We start from the raw sequence: 18313 nt of genomic DNA, 5'->3' as shown, positions 1-18313 counted from the left end.
TTCGAGCTGGCTACTTCTGTGTTGAGGGGGCCAGCCTGTGTGCTGTAGGATGTTTAGCAGTATCCTTGGTCTCGAGTCTCTGGATGCCAGTAACACACCCCCAGTTGTGGTAACCAAAATGTCTCCAGATAGCGCCGAATGTCCCCAGGAAGCAAAACGACCCCCTGAATCAGAGACTAACGGGGCAGGGCGGGGGAACTGTTGGGAAGGTGATGGGAGCATCACACAGAATGAGATGAGCTGGGTCCAGGACTAGGAATTGCCCAGCAGGCTCGGCCTCACGCTGGGCGTGACTTGGACTGAGATGGGAGTTGGGTGGAAATGAATGAATTCCTGGTCAGTCCCTTTGGCAGGCACACCCTCTCCCTGGAATGGGTGGGGAGGAGGGTCCTGGCTCAGGAAGGGCACTGATGTCACCCGTTCCTGTGTGGCTTCCTCTGAGTCTGGGGATTATGTTCAAGCCCTCCGTTTGCCATAGTCTGATTTCCTCTCAACACTGAATGTGACTTTTCTGGTCTAGAAGGAGGCAGGAGAGTGGAGGCCTTAAGGCCACCTGGGCCTTGGGAGAAGTGGCACTCACTGTCCCACCTCTGCAGCCCCAATGTTGGTTAGATGCTACAAGGCATAATTACATACACGCCTCCTGTGATCCCATTCACTCAGCAAGTCACTGTTTAGCATCTGCTGTGTCCCAGGTACCATATTGGGCGTGGGGACCTTTGTGGGCCATCAGGGCACAGTACCTGCTCTTGAGGAATCCTCAGTCCTATGAGATAAATATTGCTTTTCCCATTTTACAGCGAGCAAACCCAGACTCAGAGATGTCCCCTGTCAGCAAATCGGGCTGATAATCTGAGAGGTGGTGCTGGGTAAGGATTTTAGGGAGAAAGCAGGGAAGGCCACATATCAGCTTCTATGAAGGGGGCCAAAGGCTCAGATGGAGCAACGGTATTGAGTCTGGCTCCCACAAACTTTCCAGCTGGACGCTCGCCACTGATTCAGGGAGGTCAGCTTCCTGAAGCTCCTCCCTGGGAACCAGCTGCGGACTCAGCTTCCTTAAGGAATCACGCTCCGCCTTTCAAGATAACAACCTCTCCTGTGTGTCCCGTCATTCTGCCGGCAGCAGGCACCTTCCCTGAATGTTTTCCCATCAATCACACCAGGAGGAAGGGATTATTATCCCCTACCTGGCCACCCTACCACACAGATGAGCAAACCCATGCACCAAGCAGGGCAGTCCCTAGGAAGTCCCCAGAGTGTACAGAGCCAGGTGTCCTGCTCGGCCTCTGACTCCAGACCCCTGCTCTTGGCTGTTCTCTACTGACTCGGGCTGACCTCTGCGCCGGGCTGTTTCCAAAAGCCAAGCCTGCCTTCAAACACCCAAGACTTGCTCCCTGAAGATCATTCCCAGAGGAGCTGGCAGCCCTGTTGCCTTCACCTCCTGGCTGCAAGGTGGCACCAGTTCTCGGCTCCTGTGGTGTGTTGACGAGAGCAGTGAATCGCAGGAGATAAATCATAAAGCACTTTACTGTGCTTTACTTCATTATGAATGTCTTAAATTTAGAGACTTATAAATGTAATACTTGCGCACAGTACAAAAGAAACCAAACAGTACCAAAGAAACAGCTTCTAAAGAAACAGCAGTTGACCCTCGGGCCTGTCCCTTCACCCACCTGAAGCAATCTCCACCTGAAGCAATCTCCATAGTACTAAATAACATGCTTATCGCTCTTTCTTGATTTATGAAACTTGGAGGGGTTTCGTTGACTTCCTGTCACGCAATCCGGGCATTGTGATTGGGCTCTCATATCACCCACCTTCCAATCTCCCCCAGAGCTTTACATCATCTCTCCTATGACCCGTGACCCATCTCCACAGTCAACTGAATGATCTTCGGGCTCCTCCCCTCCTCAAGCCATAAGCCATCACTAGAGAACTTCTTCCTTTCAAAGCTTCTCCCAGTGTCCACTTTAACTAGATTCCGATGGGATGATCGGATGGTGAGCCGGACTGCTGTGACCTGCCCAGAGCTCCACCCTCCTGGGATGGCTCTGCCTTGGGGACGAGGGAGTGGACATCTGTTTCAGAGCCTCTGGGTTCCAGACGACAATTCTCAGAGGCTCTGAGTCCTACCTCAGCTTCCAGGAATAGCCCTAAGGTGTCAAGTGGCGCCTGGGGTGTGGGGCAGATTAATAGGAAATGTCATATTGGGTCTAAGGCAGTCTGCCCTGAGAATGCAGCCACTGAGGCCTCAGAGCCTGGACACAGAGCCATAAGCATTTTGGTGGGCTGCCATGAACAGTGACAGGGTGCCTGGCCTTTTTGCCTTACTGGGCAGCCTGGGGTGTGGTAGGGAAGACTCTCTCCCCTACAACCTAAATCTAGGCTCTGGGGAGGGGGAACAAGGAATGAGGCCCCCAGGTTGTTGCTAAAAACTCTCAAGGCTCATGTACATGGGACTACAGCAAAGAGGGTGGGACTCCAGGCCTCCCCCCTCCCGCACCCCATTTTCCCCCTTAGAGGGGAGGGTTTGCATATCGGCTCTAATTGGAGTCTTTAAGGACCTCAGGGACCAATGAGCTGAAACCCCCTTGTTTCATAGCTGGGAGAAATGGAGGTCTAGAGGGGCTGGACTACTTGTCAAGGTCACACAGCAAGGGTTTGGCAGGACTGGGACCAAGACCCAGAATCTGATTTGGCCAAAGGCACCACGGGTCTGTTCTCGAATCCCAAGAGGAAGGCTGAGAGACAGTAAGATTCTTCAGTTTCACCCAGCGGAGCGCATCGGCTGAGCACCTACTCCATGCCAGGCCTTCGCACACACCATCCCATCGAATCCTTGTAAGCGCTGTGCAAGGGTGCATTGTGACCCCATTTTTCAGATGGGGAAACCAAGGCTCAGAGGGGTGAGGGTCATGATGGGGCTGGAGGGGACAGAGCCAGAACTTAGCCTTATTTCTGTCTAATGATGCCGGGGTTCTTTCTGTGGGCTCAGGACAGAACTAAGGTGAAATGGGCTCAGATACGTCCTTGCCGGGGGCAGCCCCACCATCTTGGGACTTTCAGGGCGTTCCTGCCTCTGAGGTGCTGTCCCTGGATGATTACTTAGGACGTGGTGCTCGGGTACTCTTGGGGTAGATGCTCAGAGGAAGACAAAGCGTAGAAAGGTCAGCTATACCAGTAAGTACCAAGGGAAACCAAATTTCCGCCAGGGTTCCTGTTGGAACAGGAAACAGTTCAGCAGGGTGAGTGTTTCATTAAGTTTTATTACTGCAATGTAAATGACTGTCTTTTATTCTGAGATTATGCCCTGCCTATTTTTTAGATGTTCGGATGTTAAAATGATGATGATAATTGATGGCAAATTATTTCATTAATGTCTTTTTTTTTTTTTTGCCAAGCACCAAAGATGTCAGTCTTTTTTTTGGGGTAGTGGTGGTGATGGTGGTGGATATTTTACTGGCCTGTGGAACCTAAATATCTGGAACTTGTGGCAGTTAAATAAATAACTGTCTGTGAAAGCGTGACCTTAGAAACTCAGAAGGATGAGCCTGGCCATTCACCACAGGCATGTTTGGTGCCTTCTGGGGTACCCAACACGTCTGAGCTTTGCCATCATCTAGGGGAAAGTCTAGTCCTGCTTCTTTATAGTGCGTTGTTTCTCGTCTATCTTAAGATTGCCTTGCTTCACTGGAAGGCTCGTTAGTGGCGCTGTCAGCCCTCTGGGATCGCCCTCATGTCACAGGCCTCTGGCTGCTGCCCTTCCTGTTTATGTCCTCAGGTGTCCTGTCTCTAGGGATTAAGTTTCCTCAGGGACGGTCACCTGAGACAAACAGGGGGCCCTGCGTGCCTGTGAGATCTGCACACGTGCCAGCCCTCAGCTGCAACTAGGTAGGCTTTGGTTTCCATCACTCAAGGTCCCCCGAGGTTTTCCCAAGGACCCTGCCCCAGGGCCGGGCACCCCCTTAGTGTAGAAAGATGAACAGAGTGTCCAGTAACCAAGCCCATGTGGGGATAGCTGAGAAGCAGAGAACATTGCCGTTGAGCCTGTTTCAGAGGCTAAGAGCACAGGGCTGGGGAAGGAGAGGCAGGCTTGGGAATTAGCTGTTTTTTGGAGAGTTTCCAGACCCCTAGAGAATATGAGATAACTGAAATGACTTGGTGTCCTACAAACCACCAAGGTGTGTGGCCTCAGGCAAGTTTTTGTTTGTTTTACTGGTTTATGAGCCTTGATTTTCTCATCTGTAAAATGTGGACAATAGTACTGTCTATCCCTGGAATAGCGGTAAGAATAGATTGAGATCATGAGGGTAAGACATCTAGTATTGGAGCCTGGCATACCGTAGGTGCTCAATAAACGTCAGGTGTTTCTCCATCCCCACTCCAAGTACCAGCATAGTCCTGGACACAGAACACGTGTTCAATAAATGGAAGACATCATTATTATTTTTAAAGCACTTGATACATAGTCGACTCTCAATAACTGATAATTCCTTCACCCTACAATGTAGCAACTCTGTCAATGTTAAACAAGGCTGGGTGGACAAATGAGCCTCTGAAATACGATCACATTATATGACTAAAATTACACACACACACACACACACACACACACACCAGCTCTCAACTGCAAAAGAGCTGAGTGAGTGAAGGTTCAGAAGATCACATCCCTGTGCCTTGCTGAGCCAGGCTGGGCTCCACCCCGCTCCTCCCCCTAGTTTGGCACCCAGGGCAGGGTAATGCTATGCAATGGAAAGAACCTGGAGGGAAAATAATCTTTGAGTTCTGGACTCAACCTGCCACCGAGTTGCTGTATGACTTTGAATGAGTTCCCTAACCTCCCTGGGCCTACTGCCTTCTTAAATTAAATGAAGAGCTGAACTAGGTGAGTTAAGGACCCAGGCTGCATCTCTAGGTCTAGAGAGGGCAAGGGGGTAACTAGGGTTGTTGAGTACAGCGCAGGCTTTGTGGGCAGGCCGTTTCCTTTACTGTGAGAGGCAAGCTCTTCTCCAGGTTGCAGGGGAGAAGTGGAGAGGGAGGAGCAGGCTTTGCTTTCTTCTCTATGACCCACAGAGCCTGTGATGGGGACCGTGACATTGGGGTGAGTCACTGGCAGACCAGGGCACCCCTCCTCCCACAGTTTATCCCCCACCCTATGAGAGAAGGGCCTGGACACCTATGGCATCACTCTGTCCTGCATTATTTAGAGGAAGCTCTGAGTACCAGGTCTTCAGCATTGAAAACAGCCCAAGTGCCTCCTGCTCGTAGTAGTTCACGGTGACCTTGGTAGGGAGGGAGTGCAGGGGTAGGGAGAGAAGAGCAGAGATCACAGTTCACAGGGAGGAAAATCTGCAGTGATGACCTTCCCTGCCTCATACCTCGCAGCCTGTCAAGCCAACTTTCTCTAAACAACTGAACCCTCTCCTCCAGGAAGCACTCCTGGGTTGGTAGGCTGCTTTCCTCAGATTATTGAACTAGATAGGGGACTCCCCTCCTTTCAGAATGTATTCAGGGTACCATCTGCCTACCAGTGCCCCCTTGTGTATTCTACTGCCTGTGGTGGGGGGGTCCCCATATCTGCCAAAGTGTATATCTAGCTCCCAGTAAGTAACTAGCAAGTGGGGCTGAGGTTGTTTCCTTTGGCTAATGATGCCCAGCACCGTCACTGCCACGGAGCATGCGAAGTTCATAATTAGAGAACCCAGTGAAGAGAGAGTCTAGTGTTGGCTGTACCACTTGGGCAAATCAATCTGCTGCATGGGCGCCCAGTACCCCATTTATACACAATGAAAACCAGGATGTTTGTGGCTTTAACTTCCAATGATTCTAATATTTCATCATTCGGCAGCTCACAATTTTAACCTTCCACGAAACTATCATCCTGTGGTCTAACACTGAGCCGTCTTATACAATAGCTATGAGCTGGAGGTGGTTATTAAGCACTTGAAATGTGGCAAGTCCAAATCGAGATATGCTGTAAGTATGAAATGCATAGCAGATTTAGCCTTGGTATGAAAATAGTGAGTAAGATATCTCATTAATTTTTTTCGTGCTGATATCATATCGAAATGATAATATTTTGATGTATAGAGTTAAGTAAAATATATTATTAAAATTAAGTCCACCTGTTTCTTTTCCTCTTTTAATGTGGCTTCTGGAAAATTGAAAATGACACATGTGGCTCACATTCTGTTTCTATTGGACAGTGCTAGCCTGTCTTGATTCCATGGCCCCTTGTTCTGGTGGCCTGTGGAGGTGGACTTCCTCAGCCATGGTACCTTGTCGCTGCTGGCCTCGGTGCTCGCCTGGTTCATGGTGAGCCGCAGTGTGGTGCTGGGAGACAGAGGCCAGCGTCTTTTGCCACTGGTGACCACCTCCTCGGCCTGCCCATCACACACCACCTCCACCTGCACGTGCTCCGAGTGCTTCAGGCTGAAGGTTTGGGCCCCAGCTGGGGCTGCACTGTAGGGAGAAAAGAGAGGATCGTGGGGATTCTTGGGACCAGTGGGACAAGGGGCTTCAGGAGGAGACTGCTGGAGGGTTGAGGCTGAAAGGACTCTCCTAGATCATCTGGTCTGGGGGACCCGAAAGGACCCAGCTGTACCGCAATCATCTGGTAATGAGGAGGGTACTCATTAAAAATACAGATTCCTGAGCCAGTCTGGTACCTACTGAGTCAGAATGTTTGAGTGGGGCTGGGAGATCTGAATTCTTAACGGGCTTCCTTGTGCTTCTGATGGGCAGTCAGCTTTGGGAGCCACGTGGTACCGTAAGGGGGGGATGACTGGGGCCCAGACAGAGGAATGAGTTTGCTCCAAAGGCAGCACTAGGACTAGAACTCTGTCCCCCAACCCCTGTCCAGTGTCCTGCCTGGAGGCCAGGAAAACTCGGCTGGAGACCAGGAGGCGGTCGTCAAAGTGCTGGGTTTGCACAGGGCTGGAACCTGGGACTCGGGTTCTAGAGGGGCACGGGTGGACTGGCCCTGGCACGAAGATCCCTCTTCCCTATCATAGCTGTCAGGGCTTGGAGTTCCATACTTTGAGAGTCATTCCTTGGGGTTCCAGAAAGTAAATACTTCTGGAATTCTTGAAAATCTATCAGTGCAGGAAACTAACTGGTTTGATCTGATTGCAATGGACTGTTTGTCTTTCCCTAAACTCATGCATTAAAGCCCTAACCCCCAATGTGACTGTATTTGAAGACAGGGTTTTTAGAAGATGATTAAGGTTAAATGAGTCACGAGAGTGAGGTCCTAATCCGATAGACTCGTTGTCTTATAAGGAGAGAGAGAGAGAGAGAGAATATCTCCATGCACACTGAGGAAGCCCACGTGAGCACACAGCGAGAAGGAGGCTGGCTGCAAGCCAAAGAGAGAGCCCTCACCAGAACCTGATCATACTGTCACCCTGATTGCAGACTTGCAGCCTCCAGTGCTGTGAGAAATAAATTTCTGCTTTTAAGTCGCCCAACCTATGTTATTTTGTTATAGCTGCTCAAGCCGCCTAAGACACTGGCTTAACGGGAGGCAATAGGAAGCACAGGGATACCAGGAGAGGAAGGTGCCCAAGGCTGATGGTTTTGCTAAATCCAGCCCATAGTCTGAAGGTTCCCAAAGAGGGCTCAGAGGGATTTAGGTGGGATTCTCATGGGATTTGGGACTAAGACATAGGTACAAGTGTCTGCCTCAAAGGCATATCCTCTATTTTGAGAGCCTGGTGCTCCTGGGTTCCAGAATAATTCTCCACTATGGTTAGGCATCGGAATCCTCAGGGATGCTGCTTAAATCTTCAGGGTTTATTTTAAGGCTACAGCTTTGTGAAGCCCATCCCCAGAGAGTCTGGCTGGCAGGACTGAGGTGTGGCTGGGGCAGCTGAAGATGTGAACGGTGGCCAGGGTTGAATGAGAGGTTTGGACCAGTGGCTGTCAAAGGTCAGCAGCAGGAACAGCGTCACCTGGAGGGCTTGTCACGACACTGATGGCTGGGTCCCTCCCCAGAGTTTCAGATTCAGTAGGTCTTGGGGTAGGGTCTGAGGATTTGCATTTCTGTGATGTTTCTGAGAACTGCTGATGCTGCTGGCCCAGAGGTCTAGATGTTCCACAGCACAGTCTGGTACTTCAAACCCTGGGGTGGCCCAGGCCGTGAGGATGAGTCTGTTGAGGCCACCAGTTGGGATCTCAAACTGCAGGGGCCACTGACAAAGGCCACTGGTCCCAGGCATTGGCAGGAGAGGAAGTGTCCAGTAGCTCATGCCCAGTGCTAGGAAAGGAGCTCCATAAACAAGCTTAGGGCCTTTCAAATGATTGTCCATCTTCCCTTCCCCCTTCTAAGCCCCTCAGTCTATCTCAGGGAACCTGGGCTCATCTGAGGCTGGACACCTGTTGGCTATGGCCTGCTGCCCTCTGTCCACACCCATTAATAAGAGAAGCAAAAACCCTAGATTAGACGATACATGTGCAGAAGATCTAGGTTCGAACCCAATTTGTCACTGACTTGCTGAGGGAGACTTGAGTGTGGAGCTGAGCACCAGGCAGCATTTCCCAAAGGTGAGAGTGGGCACACATTAAGATGTTTTTAGGTGTCACATGGACAAACAGTTTAACAGATTTATGTGTTTATTAAATGTGTTATTTTTTTATAGCAACTAATAAAGACTTGCCATTTATGGTAAGGATGTAAGATATCCATTTAAAACAGAATTAGGAGAAAAATGTGAGTTGATTTAAAGAAAAATGTTAATAATATCACAAGTGGAATATGGTTTTGGTAAAAATCAGAAGAGCCCAGGCAATTGTGGACTCAGGTCGGGGGAACAATTCTCTAGGCCAGGTCTTGGCTTTGACCATCAACCTGCTTGGTGGCCTTGGGCAAGAGGCTTCTCCTCTCTCCGTATCATCAAGTACCAAATGAGAGGATTGGACCAGGTCAGAGGTAGCTGGAGTCTGTAGAGCACAGAGGGGGCAGGTCCTGGGCAAAGGGATGGGGAGAAGGTGCTGAAAATCTGGGGCTCTCTCTGCTGGACGCCCCCGCTAGAGCCATGCTTATTTTATGTAGTTTTATATTTTGGGTTTCTGCATACAATTCTGTTTAGAAAAAAATGCTTTATAAACTCACAGGGCAGGATGATTGTTTGGGACCTGGACTTTGTGGATAGTGATGTAAGTGATGCTTCCTGCCACTTTCCTTCCTCCAGGCCAGTGAGAAACTGGAGGAGGCCCCAGAGGCCCAGGGGGTTAATGCCTGGCCCACACTGGAGCCCCGCACCCACTTACTACCCCAGCACCAGCCCTGCTTGGAGCTGAGCAAACAGCTATTCTTGGAGCGGCCCTGGCAGAAGCAACAAAGGCACCCATTGTCCCTTGCAGTTCCTGTTGGCTGCCTCCCTCCCCGGGAAGAACTTTTCAGAATCCCCCGCAGAAACCTGAGAGCCAGGGGCTGTGGGCACCTCTGTTGTCCCTGGAGGCTGCAGGAAGGGGCCCAGGACAGTATCAAAGGCAAGAAACTGGTAGGAGGAGGTGGCGGCTATGATCTCCTGCTTATGGAAAAGAGGCAAAGAGAGGGTGGATGGAAGGATGGACTGCCAGTTCCTGTGATCACGCCTGCTCTGCCCAGCACATGGCCAAGCTCAATATATACTTTGGGAATAAATGGATAAATGAATCCATCCTTCTTGGTTTCCCAAACTCTATTTGATTTAAAAAAAAAAAAGATCAGGTGACTTGTCTGATTGAAATTATTCAGTGGTCCCTCGGTGCCCATCCATACGATAAAATCCAAACTCTTTAGCCTAGTTGTCACCCAGTGACGCCTCAGTTTGACTCTCCAGCCTCATGCTCTGCAACACCTTCCATCCTCTCAACGCCCTGCATTATTCCATCTCGCTGTGAATTTTGCACATGCTGTTCCTCCTGCCTGTAAGACTTTTCCTGACTTCTCCGCCTGGCAACCGTCCATCCCTATTTGAAGACCCAACTCAGTTGATTTGTACCCATGTTTATTTCCCCTTTTGGCAGTTAGGTCCTTGGAGGGAGGGACTGTCTTTTCTTGTTTCAGCACCGGGCCTAGTATGGGCATACTAGTAAATATAAATGTTTGCCGCGGGAAGGGCTGGAAGAGGAGGGCTTTGCTTATGCCATTAATTATTCACTGCACGTGTATTTATTGAGCACTTATTATGTGCCAGGCACAGTTCTAAGTGCTGGGGGTAGGTTGGTGAAAAATGTATTTCCTGGGCCCATGGAGCACATATTCTAGTGCAAGAGAAAGACTTCCAATGAATTACATAATTAATCGTGTGATTACGGTTGTGGGAATTGCTATAAAGGAGAGGTATAGGGTGACCTGAGGCCCTGATCTGGGAGTCAAGGAAGGCTTCCTAGAGGAAGTAGCATTTGAGTTAAAGTCTAAACTTTCCACTCTGAAGGATAGACAAGACTTAATTAGACCAGTGGTTCTTCATTTGAGCATATATCAGCATCACTTGGAGAACCTGTTAAGATACTGGTTGGTGGCCACTCACAGTCTTTGATTCAGGTGGGCTGGGCTGTGGCCAGTGACTCTATTTCTTTCTTCCCCCAAATTTTATTGAGGAACAATTGACAAATAAAATTGTATGTATTTGAAGTGTACCATGTGATGACTTGATATACATATACACTGTGAATGAGAAGATGCATTTCTAACAAGCTCCCAAGTGATGCTGATGCTGCTGGTCTGGGGACCACAATTTGAGAACCAGTGAATTGGACAAAGTGAGGGCAGGAAAAGGAGCAGAGATTTCCAAGTGGCGGGAACGGCTGGGGTGATGTCTTGAGGTGGATGTTTGCCCAGCACGTTGGAGAAATCGGAAGGAGGTCTGCATGGCTGGAGTCTGTGAGGGGGAGGGGAGGGTGGGAGGAGAGGATCTGGATCCTGGTGAGGAGCTGGCCTTGCTCCTGAGAGCATTGAAGGCTTCTAGGCAGGGAGTGGCATAGTCATTTCTGCACTAGACAGATAACCCAGGGTGCAGAGTGGGGAATGGATTTCAGGAGAGCAATACTTGGAGTAGGGGAACCAGGGAGAAGGTGACTGTAGCTGTCCTGGTGAGTGATGATGGTGGTCTGGGACCAGGTGGTGGCCATAAATGGAGAGAAATGGCCAGTTGGTTTCAAACAAAGGAAACTTGAGCTAGACCTGAAAGCAGCATCAGATGTAGAAGAGGATGTTCACTCAGTCCAATCCGAGGGAATTCTGGGCTTTGTGACTTAACATCTGCCTAGCCCCACGAGTGCCGGGGAGCCACCAAACCTCTTCGGTCTTTGCTCCGTCAGTGGGGAAGGTCACCAGCCTGGCCCCACAGTCCCAGACTTAACGGCATGATGTGCCTGCTCCTCCCCAGCCTCTGGCTCTTTCGGCTCTTCCCCCGTCCCTGAGCCTTGTTGGCACCGGCTGGGGCTCAGCCCCGCGGTAACGCCAGCTTCCAGCAGCCTGGGCGTGACATCCTGTCCTCAGGTCTTTGTCGGGGTGGGGTGTGGGTGCCAGCCTGGCATTTGACCCTAGGTGAGCACCCCCAGGTGAGGTATAAGGGGAGGAAGGCGAGGCCTCACAGCTGGCGTGGTGGCTGGACTTCTGAGGCAGGTGATTGCTCCCAGACAGGGATGGGTAGAGGCAACTATGTCCCTTTGTTCAGCCAGCCTCCTTTTCTGCCTGAGAACCTCAGCAGCCCCCCTCACTAGGCACCAGTGCCTCCAGCTGCCCCAGGCCCTCTCCTTAAGGAAGAAACAACCTAATCTATGGTCACTCTCTCCCCAGACACCTTCACTGACTCCCCACTGTCTGCAGAACAAAGTCCATCGCCTGAGCCTGGCATTTAAAGCCCAGGCTGAGCTCGTTGACATTCCTATGCCCTTTCCGCCCCCTGTGTCCCATCTGACTTGCTGGGTAGGTGTGCTCCTGCGGAGCATGTCCTGGTCACACTGGAAACCCCTTCAGCTTGATTGCCACCTCCTTCAGGAAGTCTTCCCTGATCCCATCATTCAGGACTCACCTCTTCCTCCCTTTGCTGGTGCCTCAAGCAACACTTAACAACTGTTGTTCAACATTTCTCTTCCATGAGCATTATAAACTCTTTGAGGCCACATCTCATTATTATTTGTTTTAATAACATATAATAAACCCAATACTAACGCATGACAACTACTTACTGAGAATTAGGTGCCAGGTACTGTTCCGAGCCCTCGGCCCACCTGATCTCGGTCCTCCCTTTTGACAACCCCATGAGGTCTGTCTAAACGCCAGCCCATCTCATGGATGAGCATGTTGAGGCCCACAGAAGCTGAGCACTTGCTCCGAGTCCTAGGCACAGTAACGGCGGAACGTGAGGTGAACTCTGAGCCTCGCTGCTCCCTGCTTGGGAGAGGATCTGATGAGATGGGTTACAGTCCTCTCGAAAGGTCTTCCAGGAAGGGACACTTGATGCGGGGTGGGGTGAGAGGCAAGCCTGGCTCAGGAGAGGATCAAATGAGAAGCTCTTGGTAACCTCTAGAGCCCCCTACTACTTTTCAAGATGGAGTCGGAGGGCCAGAAGGGGGACAGCAAAGGCGAGCTTCCTGTTCTGGGCTTTTGGATGAATGACTGAGACGAGCAGGCTGGGACCAGTCAAAGCCCCTGGGCACAGGGACTGGCATAGCTGGGCAGGAGAGAGCCGCCTCTGAAAACTGGCCTCCCCGAAATTTAATGGGCATGCCTGCCCAGCTGAGGGGGTGAGTGCTGGGGTGAACCCCTGCCACCAGGCTCCCACCCTGACTCAGGACTCTGTAGGCAGGAAAGGAAGGCTCTTGGGGATCCCAGCTGTGCAGGAGGCCTGTGGGCTCGAACCACAGGGTGCCAGGTCCTTCTTAGAACCTTGCCACTCCCTGAGAACTAGCTTGAAACCTGAGCCCTGGAGCAGTTTCTGGCAGGGTCTCCTTTTTAGGGCTGAGGGCTCTGGGAGCTGTTCTAATTTATGTGGCCACCTGACCAGGCCTGATTCCTCCTCATCATTCTCTCAGGAGAAGTGCTGCTCTGGCCAAGCTTGGCCACATGCCCTTGACCTTCCACTGGCCCATCCAACGGTGCCTGTCCCTTGAGGCTGGGGGTGGAGAGCTCAGCCCAACGATAGGCTAGTCCACGTGCATCACAGGTCATATCATTCATTCATTCTCTCAACTAAGGAGCTCTTCATTGACTTGAAGGCTGGAAGGGCATGGAAACGGGGCAGAGAATGTGGAGGAGGACACGCCTAAAACACAAGTCCCCAAAGGTAGCCCGGCCGGCAGCGTGGTCAGGGGCCTGGGCTTTGCACCGCCACCATTAACTGGCTGTGTCGTCTTGGACAAGCATTCCTTACCCCACTTTCCTCAGCTGTCAAGGGGGCCAATAATAGCACCCAACTCATAAAGTTGTTGTGAGGTTTAAACACACGTAAATTATTAAATACACGTGATATGAACATGCAAGGCACTAAGAAGGCTGCCTGGTACAGAATGAGTGTTCGGTAAATGGTAGCTAGGATTAAGTAAATAATAATAATATCTGCAAAGGAAAAAAACTGAGATGAAATAGAGAGAGCCTGGGGCTCAGGGCGGGGCACATGAAATGGGCGTAGTCAAGGAACGTGCGTGGAGGAGGGGACATTTGAGCTGAGACTCGACGGGTGACTGTCAGCCTTGCAGAGGTCTAGCGGGTAGTGCTCCAGAGGTAGAGCACCTGCAAAGGCCCTGAAGTGAACATGAACTTGGTGCGTTCAAGGGCCAATAGCATCCCCAAGCCAGCGTGGCTGGAGCGGAGTGTGTGCAGGGGAGTCGGCAGTAGATGGATCAGTGAGGGGGAGCCTGGCACTCTATGGGAAGGGGAGACCATGGCACCCCAAGTCCTCGTCGCTTCAGGCTGGATTGCAGACTCTCTCTGGCCTTTTTCCTAATGATCCTTTCTAAAATACTCACACCAACCAAGAGACAGAGAGAGGATGTCTAGGAGGGAGTCGAGGGAGTAAGAGGGGAGTAAATTTAGATTTTCCAGGCTCTTCCCTGAGATGTGACACATGCTGCACTGTTTCTGGCTTTCCCAGCATTTTCCTGTGCCGATGTCTAGGAACTCCTGTCCTGGTACTCCCTTCCTGTCTCCTGCCGGAGAGTGATGGGCAAGCTTCTGCCTGGGGTTTCCCGGGTAAGGGGGCAGAGAGTACCCCTAGCTCCCACCTCAGAGGCTCACCATGAGGTCAGATGTAACCGGGAGACTGCTCCGCAGAGGCAAGAGACGATTGTAAACATCATCTCCTGCAGATCTCATGATATGGATCCCGATCTCTCTCCACCAGGGACAAGGGGACACCTGCTCCTTGGACAGATGCATAGGCTGAAGGAGGGACAGGAGAAGCTGTCCCCACGGCTGGCTTGCGGGTCAGTGGGGGAGTCGGGCAGTGGGATCACCCCATTCCTTCTCTCTGAGGCTGCCCTTTCTCTAATCCCTGCAGATCCTGCGGTGCCCCTGGCTCCCGCGCAGGGAATACATACATCACTCACCAGAGGTGAGGGTGAGAGCAACCTGAGGCACCACTCACTCCACGCCTCCTCCCCAAAGTCAAGCCGGAATCAGACTGGGACCCAGGCCAGCCCCAGTGAAGACGCGGCTGCTGAGTAAAGAGACCATGGGGAAGATTGCGTGGATAAGGCGCACACATGCCGGACTGACGATAAGAACAAGTGGAAGTAGTAGAGGGAAATAGCAACACCTCTAAGAACTATCTCGACGCGAATCTCCAGAAAAAGAAATCCCACTTCCTTTTTTCTGTGTATCTGCTCGTAGCTTGCTGGAGACTAGTGCTCAGAATGAGTCAGAGTCGGGCGTCCAGCCCCAAAGAGACAGTTTTGCTGGGAGAGGGTGGGTGGACCACAGGGTCTGCGGTGGAAGGGGCGGGTGAGGCCCCTGTTGGGTCCGGAGGGGAGGGAAGCTATGTGTGCATCTCAGGAGAGGGGGTCCAGGGCCCTTGGGAAAGGGGGTGGGTGTTGAGTCCTGTTCTCTCACCTCCGTGACTCAGAAGGAGTGAGGGGTGAAGACACCAGTCCCTAAGTAACCGGCCCAGGGTCCACTAGGCCTTGTTCCTTGTTGTCTCTTCGGAGACCCTGGGGAGCGTCATGTGGGGTCTTGAGTCAGGACTTGTGTCTGGGTGGGGAAGGACTCAGTGGGAAAGAGAGGGTCGAATGGGGGTGGGTAAAGCCTTTGGGGGCGATGGGCTCGTGGCCCAGGTGGAGGGTGGAAGGGACACAAGCTGAGAGGGTCATCCAGTTCAAACTGCCAGTTTTGGGGTCACACAGGACAAAGTGGAGGTTAACAGTATGAGTTCTGAGTCAGACAGAACTGGACCTGAGTCCTGTATGACATCAGGCAAATGGCTTCACTCCTCTGAGCCTCACTCACTTTCCTCATCTACGAAACGGGTCGATCCCAGCAGAACCTCCAAGGTCTATGGTGAGGACGGAAGGAGATAATGCACTCGGTCAAGTGTTCACTAGTGGCTCCTGCTGCTACGAATGCTGACAGGAGCCTTTACCACTACGAATATGAAGAGTGATGGCAGCAGGAGCAGCCCAGCCACAAGCCAGGGATGCTGCTGACCACCCGACAGTGCCCAGCACTGGCCCCCACAGCACAGAACTGTGCGGTCCGCATCGGGATAGTGCCAAGGATGAGAAACCCTGCTCGAGACCTGCGCTGCTCGGTGCAGTGGCCACTGGCTACGGGTGGCTATCGAGCATCTGAAATGCGGCGCGTCCACTCTGAGATGTGATTTACACACCGAATTGCAAAGACGTAATATGAAAAAGAGTATGTAAACTATCTTATAAATAATTTTATATTGATTATAGATTAAAATGCTAATGTTTTGGGTTAAATAAAGTGTATTATTAAAATTAATTGCACCTGTTTATTTTAACCTTAAAAATGTGGCTACTAGAAAATTTAAATCACATGGGTAGCTCTGCTGGGGGCTTGCATTCCATGTCTGTTGGCCGGCACTGGTCTGACTCTGCTACTTCTCTTGGGGGTGGTGGAGAATCTTAAGTGCAGAGCAGGTGGGAGGTGTGGGTCATTGTGGCTGCCGCCGATTTCTTGAGAAAGGACAAAGGGGATCATCACACCCCTGCCCCCTGCCAGAGGGAGGCTGAGTCCACACCTCCTACACTCCCTGCCCCCAATTGGGCTGGGTCTCACTCTGCCAGGACAGAGGGAGGGCAGGGGGACTGAGCATGGCCCCCTTCTTTACCCCCGCCCCCCCGGAAGTACCATGCTAGTCTTTCAGGCTGCACAAAAAGTGCCTCAGTGAATAAACAGGCGGGTATGGTGACAGCTGAGGCTTAGAGGCTTGAGCCTCCTGGCTCCCGGCCTGCTCCGTGGCAGTGCCCAGTTAGGGACTGGGGGTGGGGAAAGGAGGGGAGCTCACCCAGACCGCTGAGGACTGGACCACACCCCACTGCTGTGTTTTAACCCTCAGAAACTGCCCCTGAGATTTACTGCGGGGCAACTGAGGCCGGGGGCAGACGCGTGAAGAGGGTATCTGGTCTGCAGGCGACCAAGCCCTTTGTCCTCCGGGAAGGAGGCTGGGGCTTGATGGTATCCTCGTGGCCAGTGCCTGCTGAGTAGGTGGCAGGAGACTGGCTGGGCAGGGTTGCCAGGGCCAGTGAAGAGGACAGAAAGAATGGGCTGGGGAGGGTGTGTGGGAAGACACATGGACGGGGTTTGGTGGGGGCCTGAGAGAGGCAGGGTGCTCCAGATGACAATGATTTTGGGAGCCATAAGCCACATTGGCACCTCCAGCTCAGCTCAAGGCACAGAGAGGTTAGGGAACCCAGCCAAGTTATGAGGTCCCAGCCCAGTCCTGCATGCTCCCCTCTGTCAGCACGGACCCCTCCCAGCCTGGCAGTGGGGAACAGTTCATGTTTGGAATAGAGGGGGCTGCACAATCCCACCGGGCTCCCTCCACCGCTTCATCTACGCCAGTCACTGGCCCGCCCCGCATTCTGCAGGGAGGTGGATCATTGGACTGGGCTGCTTCCTGGGGGCTGGGGGGTAGTGGTGGGGCCCTCCATCCAGCCCCCACACTCTGCCGTCTCAGAAATCCCAGCCCCCAACAAGTTCGTGGACAGAAGAAGGGTGGGGGAACGGGGTGCTCAATCAGGGGCGCCCTTCTGACAAAGACCCCGCAATCTCCGCACCCTCAGCTGACCCCGGGGTGAAGTCGAAGGAAGGCATTTGGGGACACGGAGCTCACAGCCAGTGTCTGCGGACAGGCAACCAGCAGCAGCCCCCAGGGGGCGAAATCAGAGCCTGAGCAACCCCCAGGGCCAGGATCTGCCCTAGGGCAGCTCGCAGCAAATCCCCGAGGAGGCTCCGCGGATCTGGGAGTCGAGTGAGGGGCTGGGCTGAGGTGGGTGGTGAGCCTGGAGGGAGGGGGAGGGGAAGGCATGAGGAAGAAGGGACTTTCTGGGGGCGAGGGGGGAGGTGAAACGGGAGGGGAAGTGAAGGGAACCGAGGAGGCCCTGGCCCTGGAAGAGAGGCCAGGCCAGGGAAGGACTAGGGTGCGGGGGAGGGGGACCTGGGAAAGGGGTAGGGAGGGAGCTGGGGCTGTGTCAGCGTGTCTGGGAGGGTCTCCGGATTTCGGAGAGGCTGACGCAGGGTTTGGGCTGTCAGGGTTCTGGGTGAGGGTCTTAGAATTTCTGGGCGCGGGAGGCCCCCCGGACGAGAGGCAGTTGGGGCTGGAGAGAGGCTGTCCGTGCGTCCCCGAGTCCCGAAAGGGTCTCGGGATTTCCGCGGCCGAGATCTCCTGCGAGCCCCGGGGGCGGAGGCAGGTGTAGCCCCCGCGCGGTGGCCTCGCTCACCTGTAGACGTCGGTCCAGAGGTACGTGCCCAGCACGTACACCGCCTCGACGCGGCTCCCGTGCAGCAGCCGGACGGTCCGCTCGCGCAGCATCCTCCCTGCAGCGCCAGGCCCCATGCGGGTCCTCGCTCGTCTAGGTCCGCCTGGAGCACCTGTCGCAGGTGAGCCAGCTCAACAGCTGGCGCCGACCGATGCTCCGCGCGCCCTTATTCGGCCGCGGGTGGGTGGGGCATGGGCGGAGCGGCCCGCCAGCTCCTCGCAGTGGGTTGAGGGCCCGTCCGTCAAATTGATCACGCCCTCAACCCTTCCGGGCCCCCGCTGTGGTCAGGTTGAGGACAATTTTCTCTTTTATTCGTGGTTCATTGATTCAACATACTTTCAGCGGGCTCCCAGCTGCCCGGCGCCAGGGCGCAGGACCAGTG

The 18313-nt window shown here is 52.8% G+C and overlaps 1 protein-coding gene across 1 annotated transcript in view; it reads right to left on the bottom strand.

Moving 5' to 3' along the window:
* Positions 1–18057, bottom strand: part of PADI2 (peptidyl arginine deiminase 2) — a 43030-nt gene extending 24973 nt beyond the window's left edge. Inside the window, exons 1-4 of the mRNA XM_039842094.1 lie at positions 17893–18057; positions 6279–6462; positions 5256–5282; positions 2134–2172 (exon numbers count right to left, since the gene is read on the bottom strand). Of these exons, the coding sequence (XP_039698028.1) occupies positions 2134–2172; positions 5256–5282; positions 6279–6462; positions 17893–18008 (366 nt within the window). The 5' untranslated portion in view covers positions 18009–18057. The remainder of the gene's footprint in view (positions 1–2133; positions 2173–5255; positions 5283–6278; positions 6463–17892) is intronic.
* Positions 18058–18313: the final 256 nt, after the last annotated feature.

Source organism: Pteropus medius, unplaced genomic scaffold (assembly GCF_902729225.1).
Source record: "Pteropus medius unplaced genomic scaffold, Ma_sr-lr_union100, whole genome shotgun sequence".
Taxonomy (NCBI): Eukaryota; Metazoa; Chordata; class Mammalia; order Chiroptera; family Pteropodidae; genus Pteropus; species Pteropus medius.
The sequence above is the reverse complement of the archived record's forward strand: the minus strand, read 5'-3'. Positions and strand labels throughout refer to the sequence as shown.